General features: G+C 45.8%; 1 protein-coding gene and 1 pseudogene across 1 annotated transcript; one reads left to right on the top strand and one right to left on the bottom strand.

The window, feature by feature from the left end:
* The first annotated feature begins 3613 nt into the window (after nucleotides 1–3613).
* On the top strand, nucleotides 3614–14767 carry LOC145535489 (melanoma-associated antigen B4-like). Its single transcript, XM_081563927.1, has 2 exons — nucleotides 3614–3690; nucleotides 13106–14767. The coding sequence occupies exon 2, from the start codon at nucleotides 13167–13169 to the stop codon at nucleotides 14268–14270; it is 1104 nt and encodes a 367-aa protein (XP_081420053.1). The 5' UTR covers nucleotides 3614–3690; nucleotides 13106–13166; the 3' UTR covers nucleotides 14271–14767.
* LOC145535490 (ubiquitin-conjugating enzyme E2 D3 pseudogene) lies at nucleotides 5111–5557 on the bottom strand (annotated as a pseudogene).
* Nucleotides 14768–17581: the final 2814 nt, after the last annotated feature.

Genomic DNA, 17581 nt, shown 5'->3' with positions numbered 1-17581 from the left:
ATCAGTGCTAATAAGAGGGTCTTTCCCACCAAGGAGGAAGGCTCACAGAGGTGTCCCTCCTGTCAGGGAGAGATGCTCAGAGAAGCACCCTGACTCCCCACTAGGGATTTGGGGAGGCTAGGTCTTTGGGTTGGGAAAAATTTCTTGTGACTCAATTGTGATACTGACTGTCCCTCAGGGGTTGGGAACCAAACTTGCAGTATTTCTGGGTCTGCCTGTGCTTTGGGATTGAGAGTAAATCGGACAGAAATCACGTGAAGCTGGCATGGAGTGGATCATGTAGCTCTTGTTCGGGTGCAGGTAAGCAATATGCAGATTAGATGTCTTATTCACGTTGCCTTCTATCCACAGAGTTTCTGAGAAATGAGGGTGACACTCCCCTGAGGTGGGATGATGCCCAGAAGCCGCTAGAATGGCACACTCTGCCCTCGCTGGGCATAACTGTCAACTTTTAGCTTGTGAATATTTTTTAAGTCTACAGTTCCTTCTCATTCACTCTCCCATAGCCCCTGGCAACCGCCACTCTGCTCTCTGCTTCTTTGACTTAGACCATTTTAGACTCCTCATGGAAGGGACATGCAGTATTTGTCCTTCTGTGTCTGGCTAATTTCACTGTAGCATAATGTCCTCTAGATATATCCTCGCTGTCGTGACAGGAGAGGTTAGCTTCTTTTTAAGGCTGAATGATAGTCCATTGCATGTATAGTTTCCTTATTTATCCACTCATCTGTCACTGGACAGGTAGGCAACCTCCCTGTCATGAATATTGTGACTAGTGCTGCAATGATCATGGGAGTGCAGAGCTCTCTTTGAGGTCCTGATTTCAATTCCTTTGGATAGTAGTGGAATTGTGGAAAATGTTACGTGTACTTGTTGATGTTTTGAGGAACCCCTATACTGTTTTCCATAGTGGCTGTACGAATTTACATTCTTACCAGCAGTGTTGAATGTGTATAGTTTACTAAGAAACTTGCAAACTGTCTTCCAAAGTGGCTCTACCATTTTGCATCACCACCACTGAGGAATGAGAGTTATTGTTGATTCACATCCTTACCAGCATTTGGTGTTTTCAGTCCTTTGGATGTTGGCCATTCTGAAAGGCATGTCGTGGTATCTGCCTGTTTCTTTAATTTGCACTTCCCTAATGGTAGATGATGTGGAGCACCTTTTCATATGCTTGTTTGACATCTGTGTTTCTTCCTTGGTGAGGTATCTATTCCTATCTTTTGTCCATTTTTTATTAGATGTTAGTTTTCTTCTTATGAATTTTAAGAATTCTTTGTATATTTTAGATTAGAGCTTTCATCAGATATGTCTTTTGCAAATATTTTCTCCCAGACTATGGCTCATCTTGTTCTCTTGATGGTGTATTTTTACAGAGCAGAAGTTTAAAGGGAATGGAATCTAGCTTATCAATTATTTCTTTTATGGATCCCCATCACCTTTTTCTTTGATGATCTTTTATTGACCAATTGATTTGCTATGTGGCACGTGGGATCTTAATTCCCCAACCAGGGTTTGAACTGACACCCGTTGCACTGGAAGCACAGTTTTTTTCTTTAATTTTATTTTTTTATTTTGTGTTGAAGAATAGCAAATTAACAATATTGTGACAGTTTCAGGTGAACAGTGAAGGGACTCAGCCATACATAGACACATATCCACTCTTCCCCAAACTCCCATCCCATCCATACTGCCACATAACACATTACCAAAATAATTAAGAGTGACAAATAAAGGAGACAAATAGATAATAATGCTCAGTAACCATATGATCATCTGCATGCGCAAAACCAGACACCCTCAAGGGATCAAGGGCTTACAAGTTTATCTGGTGCTATCCTTCTATGTAGAAAGTAAATATTTTATTATTTGTACTAAAAATATTTTTGTCAATTTATTTTTTGGCTATGCTTGGTCTTAGCTGTGACACTCAGGATCTTTGTTGCCATGTCTGCAGGCTCTTTAGTTGTGGCACGTGAGATTTTTAGTTGTGGCACATCAACTTTTAGTTGTGACATGTGGGATCCAGTTACCTGACCAGGGATCGAACCCGCGCCCCCTGCATTGGGAGCACAGAGTCTTAACCACTGGACCAACAACAGGAGGGTACTGAAAGTAAAGGTTTTAAAACTATCCTAAATCTGGTGCCTCAGATGGTAAAGAATCTGCCTGCAACGCGGGAGACCTGAATTCAATCACTGGGTTGGGAAGATCCCCTGGAGGAGGGCAACCCACTTCAGTACGCTTGCCTGGAGAATCCCCACGGACACAGGAGCCTGGCAGGCTACAGTCCACGGGGTTGCAAAGTGTCAGATATGACTGAGCTACTAAGCAGACACCATAAATCTGGCTGAAGAGAAGGAATATATCAGCCCTTTTTCTCTGACAGCATAACATCTTTCCTGAGTCCCTTGACTTCTGGTGCGTTTTCCTAATCTTAGATCACTTTTGGGACCAAGACCTGTTTTCTCCAACATTTGCTAGAGGTTAACTGTTCAACGTCTGTAGGAATATGCATTTCCCAGGAAGCCTTTAATTAAGAGACAGAAGCTGATATGGGGACCTCCATGAAGGAGGGAGGAGACAATCACCGCTGAATATAGTGGTCATCCAAAGACTAAGAAGAGGAATCTTAGATCAGTAGAAGGCAGAGACCCAGGTTGTGGTAGATGTACTGAGTATGCTGAGCAAAAGGAATCTGAAAGGACTAGAGTTGCATCCCCACGGTCTGTTCTCAGTGGCCCAGATGGACTATGATCACATGAGGATCACCCTGACTTCCCACTGGGAATTCTCAGGAGACTAGGACCTTGATATAAGCAGCTTCATAAAGCAGAGAGTGCAGTTAGAGGATTCGTCATGAGTCAATGTGAGGACCTGAAAATGAACTCATGGTACCACACACTATAAAAGGAGGCCTGGAAAATATCTGACGCTGTGGTCCCCAGGAAGCTCTGGGCACAGATGTCAGGTTGATTTCTGGAAAGTCTGGAAAGTCTCAGCAAGGGGAGGCCTTTGTCTAATAGGATCAGCCTCAGTTTCGCAGAGGGACAGACGTGAACCCCGGGAGGATCTCACATGTGATGCTGAGTGTTAGAGGGGACCCCTGGAGAGGGAGCCCAACAGAATTCTGTAAATTCTTAGCCCTAAGAGACCCAGAAGAGCTATTTCTGAGTCGTCTCCTCATTCAACCTGTGTGATCTTAGGGAGGGCAGGGCCTCCTCTAGCAGAATCGGGCCCTAGATCTGCTGAGGGTGTCATCTTGACCATAATCGAACTTAAGGTGAGGACCATTAGTGCTAGTGAGAGGGTCTCTGCCCCAACGAGGGAGGCTCACAGAGTGGCGCCCCCTCCTGACAAGCAGAGATGCTCAGAGCAGCGTCCTGACTCCCGCCATTAGGGACTTGGGAAGGCGAGAGCTTTGTCTGGGAGCTGGAGGACTCGGGTCCATAGAAGGAGGCCTCCTGGGCTCTGATACACTGCACAAGGAGGACCCAGGGACGGATGAATATTGAGCTACCGGGTTCCCGTAGCATGCCGCCCCTGCCCTTGCCCCTCCCCTGGGAGACCCCACGTACGACCGTATGCAGCGCCCCTCCTTTTCCGGTTCGGAGGCGAGGAGCGCGCCTGGTAGCTGCAGCGTCTGTTCAGTGGAGATCGAGTGTAGCGGCCTCGTCCGGAGCCAAGGTGAGGACCTGAGTGTAGCTGAAGTGAATTTTCGAACCCCTCCCTGTAAGAAAAGTGACCCAACCGCCTCCCACCCCTGCAATCTGCAGTGTAACACGCCCTGTCCTGAGTTGCGGGCCAAGGAGCCATCTTGTAGTTGCTACCTGGAGGGTTGGTGGCGCCTCGGGCGGCTTTGTTCAAAGAGGATGGATTCTATGCAGATTAGATGTTCTATTCAGGTTGCCTTCTATGGACAGAGTGTCTGAGAACAGGGGAGGGTGACACTCTTCTGAGGTTGGATGATGCCCAGAAGCCGCAAGAATGGCACACTCTGCCCTCACTGGGCATAACTGTCAGCTTTTAGCTTGTGAATATTTTTTATGTCTACAGTTCCTTCTCATTCACCCTCCCATAGCCCCTGGCAACCACTACTCTGCTCTCTGCTTCTTTGGCTTAGACCATTTTAGGTTCCTCACGGAAAGGACATGCAGTATTTGTCCTTCTCTGTCTGGCTAATTTCACTGTAGCATAATGTCCTCGAGATTTATCCACGCTGTCATGACAGGAGAGGTTAGCTTCTTTTTAAAGCTGAATAATATTCCATTGTATATATATTTTACTAATTTATCCATTCATCTGTCACTGGACAGGTAGGCAACCTCCCTGTCATGACTATTGTGAAAAGTGCTGCAATGAACATGGGAATGCAGAGCTCTCGTCGAGGTCCTGATTTCAATTCCTTTGGATAGTAGTGCAATTGTGGAAAATATTATGTGTTCTTTTTGATTTTTTGAGGAACCCCTATACTGTTTTCCATACTGGCTGTACCAATTTACATTCCTCCCAGCAGGTGAACAACAAGGTGATTCAGCTTTTAAAGGTTATGTTCCATTTACAGTTATTATCAAATATTGGCTATATTCCCTTTGTTGTACAATATATCCTTGTTGCTTATTTTATACATATTAGTTTGCACCTCTTAATCTTCTGTCCCTGCCCTTCCCCTCCTGCTTGCCACTCCCCACTGGGAACCACTAGCTTGTTCTCTATATCTGTGAGTCTCCTTCATTTCCCAAGTCTGTTTTATTTTTAAAATTCTCCATGTCAGTGGTATCATACAGCATTTGTCTTCCTCTATTCATTAATACGCTCCAACTATTCACTACTTAATAGCATAATACCCTGCAACGCCATAGATGTCGTTGAAAAATGGCAGAAGTTCATTCTTTTTAATGACTGAGTAATATTCCATTATGTGTGTGTGTGTGTGTATAGGTTGTATACATATAGATTACCTTGTACCTTGGCAAATGTCAGTAATGCTGCTATGAACATTGGAGTGCATGGAATTTTTGAATTAGTGGGGTTTTTTTTTCATTTTTAGCTGTAATTTAAAGTTTAGTCAAGCTGTAATGCCGGTTATTCTGACTTTAAGGTCGCATCACATGGCATACTTCTGAGTCCACTCCTGAAAAATTCTGTTGTACTTATTTGTGTCTGTTTTAAAGATCTGTGCAGCCTCTGGCACTGGGGAGGGTGTCATCAGGGTTCGGAACACGTAGCAGTGAACAAATGGATACCAGAACTTTAGAAATCATGAAAGCAAGAGACCACAGTGATCTTAGAATATCGAACCAAGTGCTCCCATTAGTGTCCATGTCTGGATGATAGATTCTGTTGCAAATGCAACCTTAGGTAGTGTCAACGGGTAGTCTTAAGGGAAATGAATTGTCACAGAGAATACACTGCCTCGATATGGGCTGCCATTCTTTTTCATAATTGTGTTTTGCCAATGAAATGTATCATCCCCAACTGGACCTGCAGAATATTGTGCTGGAGGGTCACTGGCCGCATCACTAAGTTCCTTATTCATCCATTTCAGCGCCATAGTCTGTGCTTTCTGTCTGACTCCTCCTTGTCTCAGTGTGTGCTCAAAGCTCCGGCCAAAACTCTTGATTCTCTGGTGGCTGGGAAGGACTGTCTCCTCATCTCACACTGGCATCTCACACTGGCTCTGCCAGACACAGGTGCCTTCTTAATAAACAGGGAGGGTGGACTGGGGTGGGGTCACTGGCAGGGAGTAGATGAGGCTGGAGGGGAAGGGGAGATGAGCAGTGGAAACCCTTAGACTCAGACAAGCATCGAGTACCTGAAGGAGACCATCCAAATTAGTGGGTTATTTTTTTTTCAGATATACACCCAGGAGTGGGATTGCCAGGTTATTTGGTAGTTCTATTTTTAGGTTTTAGGAACCTTCTTACTGTTATCCATGGTGGCTGCACCAGTTGACATTCCCACCAACAGCGTACAGAGCTTGTCCACATGCTCACCCACATTTGTTACTTCTCTTCCTTTTGGTTGATGGCCCTTCTGATAGATATAAGATAATACCTCATTGTGATTTTAATTTGCATTCATATTATGATTAACGATGTTGAGCATCTTTTCATGTGTCTCTCGGCCATTTGTATGTCTTCTTTGGAAAAATGTGTATGTAAGTCTTCTGCTCATCTTTTTCTTGATTTTTTTAAAAACGATTATATAAACGTTATATATTTCAAATATTAACCCCTTATTGGTTATACCATTGGCAAATATTGTCTCCCATATAGTAGGTTGGCTTTTCGTATTGTTGATGGTTTCCTTTGCTATGTAGAAGATTTTACCTTGCATTACATGTCATTTATTTATGTTTACTTTTCTTTTCCTAGCTTTAGGAGACAGATCCAAGAAAATATTATTATGAATTATATCAAAGAGTGTCTCACTCATAGTGTCTTCTAAGAGTTTTATGGTTTCCACTCATATCTAGGTCTCTAATCCATTTTCAGTTTATTCATGTATATAAGTGTTAGAGAATGTACTAATCTCATGCTTTGACAGCAACATATCAAAGAATAAGATTAGAGCCTAAACACAACTTGGTATTATCAGAAAACTAAATATGCTTTTACATTTGAGCCAGTAATTAGAGTTTTCAGAAATGAACCCTGAAGAGTCATCCACGGCCATATGAAAATACTTAAATATCCATGAACGTGTTAACTGAAGGAACATGATGTATCCACCGTGTGGAGTACTACACAGGTATGAAAAAGACTGAACACGATGTTTGTAAACTAATATGGAGTGCTTCCATGATAGATATAGATATATAAAAGAATCTGGGAGTTTGGGGCTAATGTCAGTGATACCAAGTCCAGTGCCTTCGCATCCTGGTATGAAGAGGCTTTGAGAGCTGAAGAGGAGAAAGCCAGAGCCAGAGCTGCAGCCAGGGCTCCTACGTGCCAGGGCCAGTGTACTTTCCGGAGCATGTCCAAAGCTCCTCCCACCCCTAGTGAAGTCTGAGCAGATACTTCACATTGCATTTCAGGAAAGCAGGCAATCTTCCAACTAGAGGAGGGCCAAGGTGTTTCTCATGGAAACAGCATATACCGTATTTGTGTTCCTATACAATATGCACAAGTTGGAGGTTTTTCTTTATTCTATTTTTAAATGTTGTTCCTTTTAATTAAAGATGTGTTTAGCTTCAGCGTCTTAAGTATTCTAATGGCACATCTCTCACATGTACTGCAGATTATGAAGTTGAAATAGAAGAATTTTCATATTACATAGCACAAACGGAAATCCTTGGATCATTTCTTGTCATTTGGAACAAGAAAACATGATATTGGAATGTGGATTTTTTGCAAAAATGGAAATTATTCCATGGTGAAGTCTGTGTGATTATCAGATACAGAAAAAAAAATCTTGAGAGGTATTCACTTCTTTGTCTGTTTTATTCCCTTTAGTCTTTCTTTGTAAAACTGAAGTGTATATACTTGGATTGGCTTAGCTTATGTAAGAATGTGGGAGAAGTGAAATCCCAGTAAACTTGACTTCTTGCACACTTGCACTGTAATTCTTCAAATATCAATTTAGCATCTGTTGTTTGGAGGCTTCTGAGTAGTATTGGGGACGCTAAGAGCAATCTGTTCAGTCCATGGGGTAGAAAAGGGTCAGACACGACTGAGCGACTAAACAGCAACATGAGTAGACCAGAGGGAAATCCCCCCCTGGGGTGGGGACGGAATGTGCCCTGTGCTCCTGTCCCAGTGCACGTGAAGACAGTGCACAACCTACATGTTTCATGCACAACATGTCCAAGGAGATTCTGTGAAATAAAAGTAATAGTAGAGTGAAACTGGGAACTCAGAAGCCAGTGGGCTGACAATCTTTGCTGTGGGTCATGGAGACAGAGCTCATTTTATTGAAGAGGCATTCCATTCAGCATTTTTGGCTTTGTTGATAATTCCACAAAGTGTATGAGATGAGTATATTTTAGGTGATGGTGAAACTGATGAAGTTAGGGGCTTATTTTATTTAGTTACTTATTTATTTGACTGTGCTTGGTCTTATCTTTGGCACGCAGGATCCTCGCTCTTCCTTGCAGCCTGAGAGCTCTTTAGTTGCGGCATGAGGAATGTTTTCGCCGTGGCATATAGGATCTTTATTCGTGGCATGCAAACTATTACTTGTGGTGTGTGGGGGCAAGTTCCCTTATCAGAAATGGAGCCCGGGCCCACTGATTTGGAGTACAGATTCATAGCCACTTAGCTACTGGGCCACTAGGCAAGTCTCTAGGAGTTGTTGAAATGAAAAAGCAGCTTGGAAGGAAGAAAGAGTTAGTCTCAGGACCAAATTCTAGATTATTTGAATCTTGTTCAGTTAAAAAACGACCCACACTCAACATATGATTTAGTAGTGGAAATGAAAGATTCTTTCTAAACAGCATTTTGGACTGATTTGTTGTTCTATGTCCACGAATGCCACAGATTCTCTGACATCTCCTGGATTTAAAGAATTCATCAGGGTAGGTGGTATCCTCTGGGAACAAAATAATCATAATCACAGTAAAAACAGATATTGTGTAAATTCTCCGTGTGGTCCAGGCACTGTGCCAGGTGCTTCAGCTACATGCCTCTAGCTCTACAAAGGCCACTTCACCTGAGGCTCCCAGAGTTTGGGGATGGACCCAAGTCCACACAACAGATAAGTGACAGAGCTGTGCCTGGAGCGCTGGTCTGAATTTGTCCAGAGCACGTACCCTTCCACTTGGCCCGGCCTGAGGTGCTCATGAGTCAGTTAATTCACTGTCTTCTAGCACTCCAAAACGTATCTTGAGTGATAGAAAGAAGAACTCTGTGACCAAAACACTGGGCTGGGATACATAGGCAATACAAACACCAAAATAATTAAGAGGTATGACTAAAGGAGAGAAGGAGATAATGCTCAGTAACCGTATGATCATCTGCATGTGCAAAGACAGCCTCAAGTGATCGAGGGCTGATAAGATTATCTGACGCCATCCTTCTATGTAGAAAGTAAACATTTTATTTTTTAATTAAAAATAATTTTTTATTTTTTGGCTGTGCTGCATCTTAGTTGTGACACTCGGAATCTTTTATGCCACATGCAGGCTCTTTAGCTGCGGCACGTGGCATTTTTTGTTGTGGCACGTGAACTCTTAGTTCTGGCATGTGTAATCCAGTTACCTGAGCAGGGAGCGAACCCAGGCCCTATGCATTGGGAGTGCAGAGTCGTAACCACTCGGCCATCAGGGAGGTGCCAAGAGTAAATATTTTAGAACTACCGTAAACCTAGTGGCTCAGAAATTAAAGAATCCACTTGCAATTTGGGAGTCCTGGGTTCGATTCCTGAATTTGGTACATCCCCTGGAGGAGGGTATGGCCACACACTTCAGTATTCTTGCCTGGAAAATCGGTGGTCTACAGTCCATGGGGTCACAAAGAGTAAGACATGACTGAGCGACTAAGCACACACCCTAAATCTGGCTGAAGAGAAGGAATGTATCGGCTCTTTTTTCTCTGACAGCGTAACATCTGTCCTGAGTTCCTTGATTTCTGCTGCATTTTCCTAATCTTACATCAGTTTTGGGACCTACTCCCCTTTTCTCCAAGATATGCTAGAGGTTGTAACTGTTAACTGTTCGTAGGAATATGCATTTCCCAGGAAGCGTTTAATCAAGGTACAGAAGCCGATATGGGAACGTCCATGAAGGAGGGCTGAGGAGACAATCACCCCTGAATATGGGGGTCACCCAAAGACTAAGAAGAGGAATCTTAGATCACTAGAGGGGGCAGTCCCAGGCTGTGGTAGATGCAGTGAAGATGCTGAGCAAGAGGAATCCGGAAGGACTCAGGTTGCATCCCCACTGTCTATTCTCAGAGGCCCTGATGGACTAGGATCACACGAGGATCACCCTGACTTCCAACTTGGAATTCTCAGAAGCCTAGGACCTTGATGCAAGACAAGAAGTTTCATAAAGCAGAGAGTGGAATTACAGAATTTGTCACGTGTCAATGTGAGGACCTGAAAGTGGACTCACGGTAGCACACATTATAAAAGGAGGCCCTGGAAAATCACTGACGCTGTGGTCCCCAGGAAGATCTGGGCACAGATGTCAGGTTGATTTCAGTCTAGAAAGTCTTAGCGAGGTGAGATGTCTGTCTAATACAATCAGCCGCAGTTTTGCAGAGGGACGGACCTGAGCCCAAGGAGGGCCTCACATGCGATGCTGAGTGTTAGAGGGGACCTTCTTCAGAGGGAGCCAAACAGTTCTATAAATTCTTAGCCCTGAGAGACCCAAAAGAGCTACTTCTGAGTGGTCCCCTCATTCAACCTGTGTGATCTCAGGGAGGGCTGAGTCTCCTCTAGCCAGATCAGAGCCCAGATCTACAGATGGGGGTGTCTTGATCATAACCGGACTTAAGGTGAGAACCATCAGTGCTAGTGAGAGGATCTCTCCCCCAATGAGGGAGGCTCACAGACTGGCGACCCACCTGACAAGCAGAGATGCTCAGAGCAGAGCTGGACTCCCGCCACTAGGGACATGGGAAGGCGAGGGCTTTGCTTGGGAGCTGGAAGACTCGGGTTCATAGAAGGAGGTATCCTGGGCTCTGATACGCTGCACAAGGAGGACCCAGGGACGGATGAATATTGAGCTACTGTGTTCCCATAGCACGCCGCCCCTGCCGTCATCCCTGGGAGAACTCACGTAGGACCTTAAGCAGCTCCCCTCCACTTACGGTTTGAAAGCAAGCAGAGCGACCAGTAGCCGTGGCATCTGTTCAGTGGTGATTCAGGGTCCAGGACTCGTCCAGAGCCAAGGTGAGGACCTGAATGTAGTTGAAGGGACTTTCCCAACCCTTCCAGTAATAAGTGACCCATCCACATCCCACCTCTCTGATATGGCTCTTGTGAGTCCCTCAGAGCTATCGGCTGAATGCGGTCTAGAGTACCTCAGGGTGAAGGCGTTGGTCTGTGGGTATAGGCCTGGATTCTACCCCCAGAGGAGTTCTAGGTCTAGATAATGGCCCTGAGGGCTGATGAGCAGACTTCGACGCTGCAAGGGGGCCACACTGAGTGGCTCCCCTATACTGGGCTCTAGGAGGCCCCGGGTAGAGCTGGCCAACTGTGGTGCCCCCTGGTGTCCTCTGGAGGTGGCATCGGGGAGGTGAGAGCCTTGTACTAATGGAATAAACCCAGTTCAACAAAGGGACCTAGTCCCCAACAGTATTAATGGCTGTGACGCTGAGTGAGGATGGGGCCTCCTCCCATAAGAAATGGAGTTGCATAAAGCACCAGCCCTATTTTCATGCCTGGGAGAATCGGGAGTTTTGACGTGACACTTCCCAGGACATCTCAGGGGAAGTGAGAGTCCAGATCAGTGGGGGCAGCCTCAGGTTGGCAAGGGAGGGTTTCGGGTTTTCTGGTGGATGGAGAGAACCTTGGGGGCTGTGGATGTTCCACACCACGTCATTCGGACCACATCTCGCTGTCGTCATGGCTGGGAGACCTCAAGGATACATGTCGGTTCCCACTGCAGGCTAACGGGGAAGTAATGGTCTTGGTCTGAATGCAGTGGTCAGCAGAGGGAGAAATCTTAGACCCTGTCATGAGTGAGATGTAGACCTTGGTTGCTTCGATGTCCTGGCTATTGTAAATAGTGCTGCAGTGAACATGAATACAAGTGTCTTTTTCCGTTACAGTTTCCTCAGGGCATATGCCCAGTAGTGGGATTGTTGGCTCGTGTGGTAGTTTTATTCCTAGTTTTTTTTATGCAGAGTGAATTAAGTCATAAAGAGGAAAGTGAATATCGTATATTAATGCATACATGTGAAATCCAGAAAGATGGTACTGATGAACGTATTTGCAGGGCAGCAGTGGAGATGCAGACATAGAGAACAGACTCGTGGACACAGTGGGGGAAGGAGAGGGAGGGCCAGGTTGAAAGAGTAACATTGGAAACATACACATTACCATGTGTAGAATAGATAGCCAGTGGGAATTAGTCACATGACCCCGAGAGCACAAACCCAGTGCTCTGTGACAACTTAAGAGGGGTGTGACGTAGGAGGGAGTTTATCGATGGAGGAGACATAAGATATGCCTATGGCGGATTCATATACATGTGTGGCAGAAACTGGTACAATATTATAAATTAATATTGTGATATTAAAAAAGGTAAATTTACTGTTAAGAATACATACAGAAAAAAATAGATGAAAAAGTATATTTTAGACCTTGAATTGGGATCTCGTGAGGGTCCACAGGGACATGAACCTGCCTGCAACAGATTTTATTCTCAGGAGACCATGTTTGGTAAGATAAGGTCATCTTCACTTCCTACTTTTGGGACACCGGGTGGTTGGCTTTTCCTATCAAGCAGTGATCACTTCAGGAGAAAGTTGAGCTTCTCTACCAGGAGCTCAATTGAGGAACCTGAGTGAGGACTCAGTGCATCCATCCCAACCCTCAGATTTCAGCCCAGGAAACCTCAGGGAAGGACTGTGAGGTTGAGCATCTTCTTTACTGTTTAATACAAAGTCTACGGGAGGGGGAATATCTAGCCTGAAGGTTCAGACACCAGTCAGCAAATGGAGAATGGTGCCCAACGTTTTAAGGAGCCAAGGTAAGGACCTTGAATGATGATCCCAGTGAACTGAGGATAGAAAAGACCCTAATAAGTTCTCAGCACATGTGATCTATCTCTTGACAGGGAAGCAGACTGAGGCATCCCTTCACTTGCTTCTGGATCATGGGGAGGTCTAAAGTGTCTGCATCAGAGTAGCAGAGGGAAGGGTGCCCAGGCTTCGCCAGGACTTGATGTGATAATACTGAAGTAAAACTTAGGAAACCCCACTGCTGGCACCTGAGTAAATCCAAAGCAGGGCTGAGAGGACGCAGAGGAAAAGTCAGGCCTCTGCTCTTCCTCCGTGGGATTCTGTGAGGACAGGCTGAGCAGAAAAAGATGAGCCTTGTCAGTTCCTAGGGCAGTGTCCTCATGGACACCTGCAGAGGCAGCCTTTGATGAAGCCAAGGTGGAATCTCCCTGTTGTAAGGTGCTCATGTCACCTCATTCTCCTTCCTCCAGGTGCACCAATCCCCTGTCTGTTGACCCAGACTCCCGCCTGAGGTCCCTGACCACAGCCGTCATGCCCCGTGGGCAGCAGAGTAAGCACCGTGCTCGCGAGAAACGTCGCCAGGCCCGGGCTGAGACCCACGGTCTTCATGATCAGACCACCACATCTGGGGGAGAAGAGACCACCTCCTCCTCCCCTCCTGATTCAGAGAGCGCTCCCTCAAGCTCTTCTGCTGCTGGCACCCCCGAGGGGGCTCAGGGAGCCCAAGGCACCAGCAGTGCTGCTGCAGGTGCTATACGCAAAAGATCTGGTGTAGGTGCCGAGGCCCAGGTTCAGGAAGGTGAAAATTCCGGCCAGGCCTCAGCTGCTGCTGAAAGTTCTCACACAGATCTTCTGACCAGGAAGGCAGAGATGTTGGTGGAGTACATGCTGTATAAGTATAAGGTGAAGGAGCTCATTAAGACGTCCGAAATGCTGAAGGCAATCGATAGAAAGTACAGGAAGCGATTCCCTGAGATCCTCAGCAGGGCCTCTGAGCGCATGGAGCTGGTGTTTGGCCTGGTGCTGAAGGAAGTCAGGCCCAACAGTCAGTCCTATACCCTGGTGAACAGCCTAGATCTCAGCGACAGTGAGTCTATGAGAGGTGTCTGGGGGCTGCCGAAGAATGGTCTTCTGATTCCTCTGCTGGGTTTCATCTACCTGAATGATAACCACGCCCCTGAGGAGAAGATCTGGAAGTTCCTGAATATGCTGGGCATCTATGATGGAAGAAGTCACTTAATCTTTGGAGAGCCCCGGAAGCTCATCACAGAAGATCTGGTGCGGGAAGAGTACCTGGAGTATCGCCAAGTGCCCGGCAGCAATCCCCCTCGCTATGAGTTCCTGTGGGGTCCTAAAGCATTCACAGAAACCAGCAAGACAAGAGTCCTGGAGTTTTTGGCCAAGGTCATGAATTCAGTCCATACTGCCTTCCCGCTGCATTATGAGGAGGCTTGGAGAGAGGAGGTAGAGAGTTCCGGATCCAGACCTGAAGCCAGGGCTTGCCCTTCTGCTTCAACCAGGCCTGACACTACTGCCGTGGCCAGTGCGGTCCCTTCTGTTTGGGCTAGGCCTGGCACTACTGTGTTGGCTACTGCGCACCCCAGGGCCACATCCGGCCGCTCGTCTCGCCCCTAGTGTGGTCTGAAGCCTGTTCTTCACTTTGTGGCCGAAGAAGCCTGTCAACCTGTGTTCCTGATATGCATCAATAACTTGTTGACTTTATTTCCCCCACATTTCAGTTCTTAAAATTTTTCAACAGAGAGTTTATTTAGATTCATGATATAAGTATATGAATAACATGGGTCATACACAGTTTGCTGTTTGTCAAATTTAGCAGTAAAAATTTTTGTTTTCTGAAATAAGTATTGGAAATCCTCACATCACTTTTGTGATCCAGGATGAGAAGAACATCACTTTAGGATAAGAACCTCCTTAGAAATGTGAAAGACACCACACTAATAGAGGCTCAGAACATCGATCCATCAGTAGGGAGATAGCTGAAATTTCTTGAGTTTTTGGCTTGCTTTACTCTGTTTAGTCTCCCTTTTTGTAAATGTAAAAGATACATACTTTCTTCTGCTTATGGTTTACGGTTTTCAAGAATGTTTGAGAATATAAATTATAGCAAATGATTTATTTGTGGCTCTTCTTTTACACAAACATTGAGAATCTGCTCTTCAAAAGTCTTCATGCTTGTACTGGTGATGTTTAGTCAAAAAAAGCCCTAGCCTCCGTCCATTATAGTTTCTCAGAGATGCTGTCATTCTATGGAAGAGGCTGAGATACTCTCTACTTCAAGAAGAACAAGAAAGAAGCAGGGTAAAGAGGGGTTGGAGACAACACATTTCTTTGGTTTCATTGCTAAGCGGAATTTTGGCTGATTTGGGAGGTTGGGTCTTTTTTTCTTTCCACTTGTAACACTTCATAATTTCTAACACCCGATAGATCAAAAAAAATCTAGCTGATGTAACATCTGAGGTCAAGATAATCATAGTAATAACTGACATTGCTCCTAATGTCTGAATAGAGACAGGCGCCATGACAGAAGCTTTCCATAAGTACTTATATTCCACCAATCTGACAAGAAAGGGCTTTTCACACTTACTTCACAATGCAGAGTCCAAGGCTCATAGAGTTAGAGTTTGGTTTTGTGCCGAACTACATAAGGCTGGAAAATATACCTTGTCTTTTTTTTAACAACTACTTTGAACATTTGACATTTCCTTTTCCTTATTGATTTACTTTTTATTTATTGATTTATTTGGCTGTGCTGGATTTATCTGCGGCACGTGTGGTCTAGTTCCCTGACCAGGGATAGAACCTGGCCCCCTGCATTGGGAGCCTGGAATCCTAGCCACTGAACCACCAGGAAAGTCCCCACCCTGTATCTTTTATTTCAGTGCTTTTCTCTGTACTCCAAAATTTGTCCTAGGTGATAGAAAAGAATGCCCTGTGCTCAAGTTACTGGATCAAAATTTGTAGCCAGAGCAGTAAGAATACCAAATATACTTAACCAAAGATACGTATCCCTTGTTCATTCCTCATAGATAAGTGAAAGAAACAATATTCAGGGACAGTGTAAGCATGTACATTGGCCCTGGTAGATAACCTCTGAAGACCGAGGAGTTTCCATATCATCCTTACAGTCTCTTCTCTGTAGAAAGTAAACCTATCAGAACAGGAATGACATGAGAATCTTCACCTGGCTGTGATAGATTGATCTACCTTTTTCTCCCTAAAGGACTACCACTTGTCCTGGGACTCCTCCTGCCTTGGACTAGAGGTTCTCCATCTCCCATCACTCCTGGGACAGGGACCCATTCTCTGCAGCACTGCAGAGCAAACAGCTCAAGGGTTTGTAGAGACGTGGGATTTCCCCAAAGGCCATTAATCCAAGACAAAGAAAGCAAGATGAGGGCCCCATGTAGGAGGACTGAGGAGAGGAAGACCCAAGAATATGGGGGATGGTGGTCGCTGGGACAGCACTCCCTTCTGCTCTTAGCCTCACTTGTTCTTCAGGGTTCTCAGAGACCTAAGAAACTTGGTCTCCACGCAGAGTTCTGAGGTTGGTAGAGAGAATCAATCTCTCCAGAAATGATGGGGATTAACCTGAATGAGGGTAATGGAAAGACCCATCCAGACCAGAAGGATCCTGTAAAGACCCGTCCTCGTTGGCAAGCCCATGAAGTCCAGAAGTATCTGGGCTGCTGTGGTTAACACTTTCAACTCAGGTCCCGGGAAGGTGGGGACACTGGGAATCAGCAGAGCCCTCAGCCTCAGATCAGCAGACAATAGAGCCCCAGGGAGGGTGCAGAGTCAAAGTGAGCACCCAGGGTGTGGACATGGAAGCCCCTCAAGCTGAGCCGACAGGGCTACACTTGGCCCCTCTTCTCCAGTTAGCCCTGGGAGGTGTAGGTAAGTACTGGCCAGCTCAAAGGCCCCATGACTTCTGCCTGGAGGGTTTCAAGGAGATGACCTTGGTTTATAGGCTGGCTCTTCATCAGAGAGTGGAAATCCCAGGCATGGCATTTGCACAGTCCTGTATGAGGAGTGTGACAGCCACGTACCCCATTACAGATAAATTCTTAGAAAGTCCTGCAAATGTAATGGGCCCTGGGAGGGAGCAGGCAGGGCTTTCAGAGTAAGTGTATCCCTTATCTCCTGAAGGAGAATGGCTTCAGGGCATTAAAGTCCTTGGACTAATGGAGGAAGCCTCTATCAGCTGAGGAAGGGTACCCAGTTCCTAACAGGAGTCAACTGATGATACTGACCGACAACAAAGGATCCCTCCCAGAAAGAAGGGGGCTACAGAGGGCACTGTCCCTGTTGTCAGGCCTGAGACTGTGCCACTTAGGCCTGGTGACATGGTGGGTCCTACGCACTTCCTCCCAGAGCATCACATGGAGGTAACGAACCTCATCCTGATCAAAGGGAGCAGCCACAGCTCAGCAGAAGGATGTTTTCCAGGTTGTGCCAGAAGTCAAGGTAAGGACCCTGAAGACTTGAAAACCCACCCGCCTCAAAACAGTGGAGTCAGAACCATTCCTTCCACTACTGTTAGCCTCAGAAGACCATGGCCTGTGGTGGCCCTATGAGGCAAACTCCTCTTCTTCCTCAGGGATCAGGGAATTAGTGGCCTGGGTGGAGAAGTTTTAAGGCAAGTCAGGGAATGTTTCCAGTTGGTGAATATTTCCAGGTTATTTCCAAGACTGGGTGAGGACAGTAAAGAACATGGGAACACACATCCCAGGATGGCCACACAGTATCTTCCCTACTCTCAGCCTAGAAGGCCTCAGCAGATTTACCAGGCCAAGGGGCCCTTCAGTTCTGACCGAGGAGTAGCAAGAAAGTTAGGATTTTGGTCTGATGGTGGTGTTCCCATGTGAACAGAGGGGGGATTCTAGGGCTTGGCTGAGAGTCAAATTTGGGACCCTGAGAGGAACTGT

The sequence above is a fragment of the Giraffa tippelskirchi genome, chromosome X (genome assembly GCF_054371585.1).
Source record: "Giraffa tippelskirchi isolate mGirTip1 chromosome X, T2T-mGirTip1v1.2.pri, whole genome shotgun sequence".
NCBI classification, from domain to species: domain Eukaryota; kingdom Metazoa; phylum Chordata; class Mammalia; order Artiodactyla; family Giraffidae; genus Giraffa; species Giraffa tippelskirchi.
This window is presented reverse-complemented; position numbering and strand designations above follow the sequence as displayed.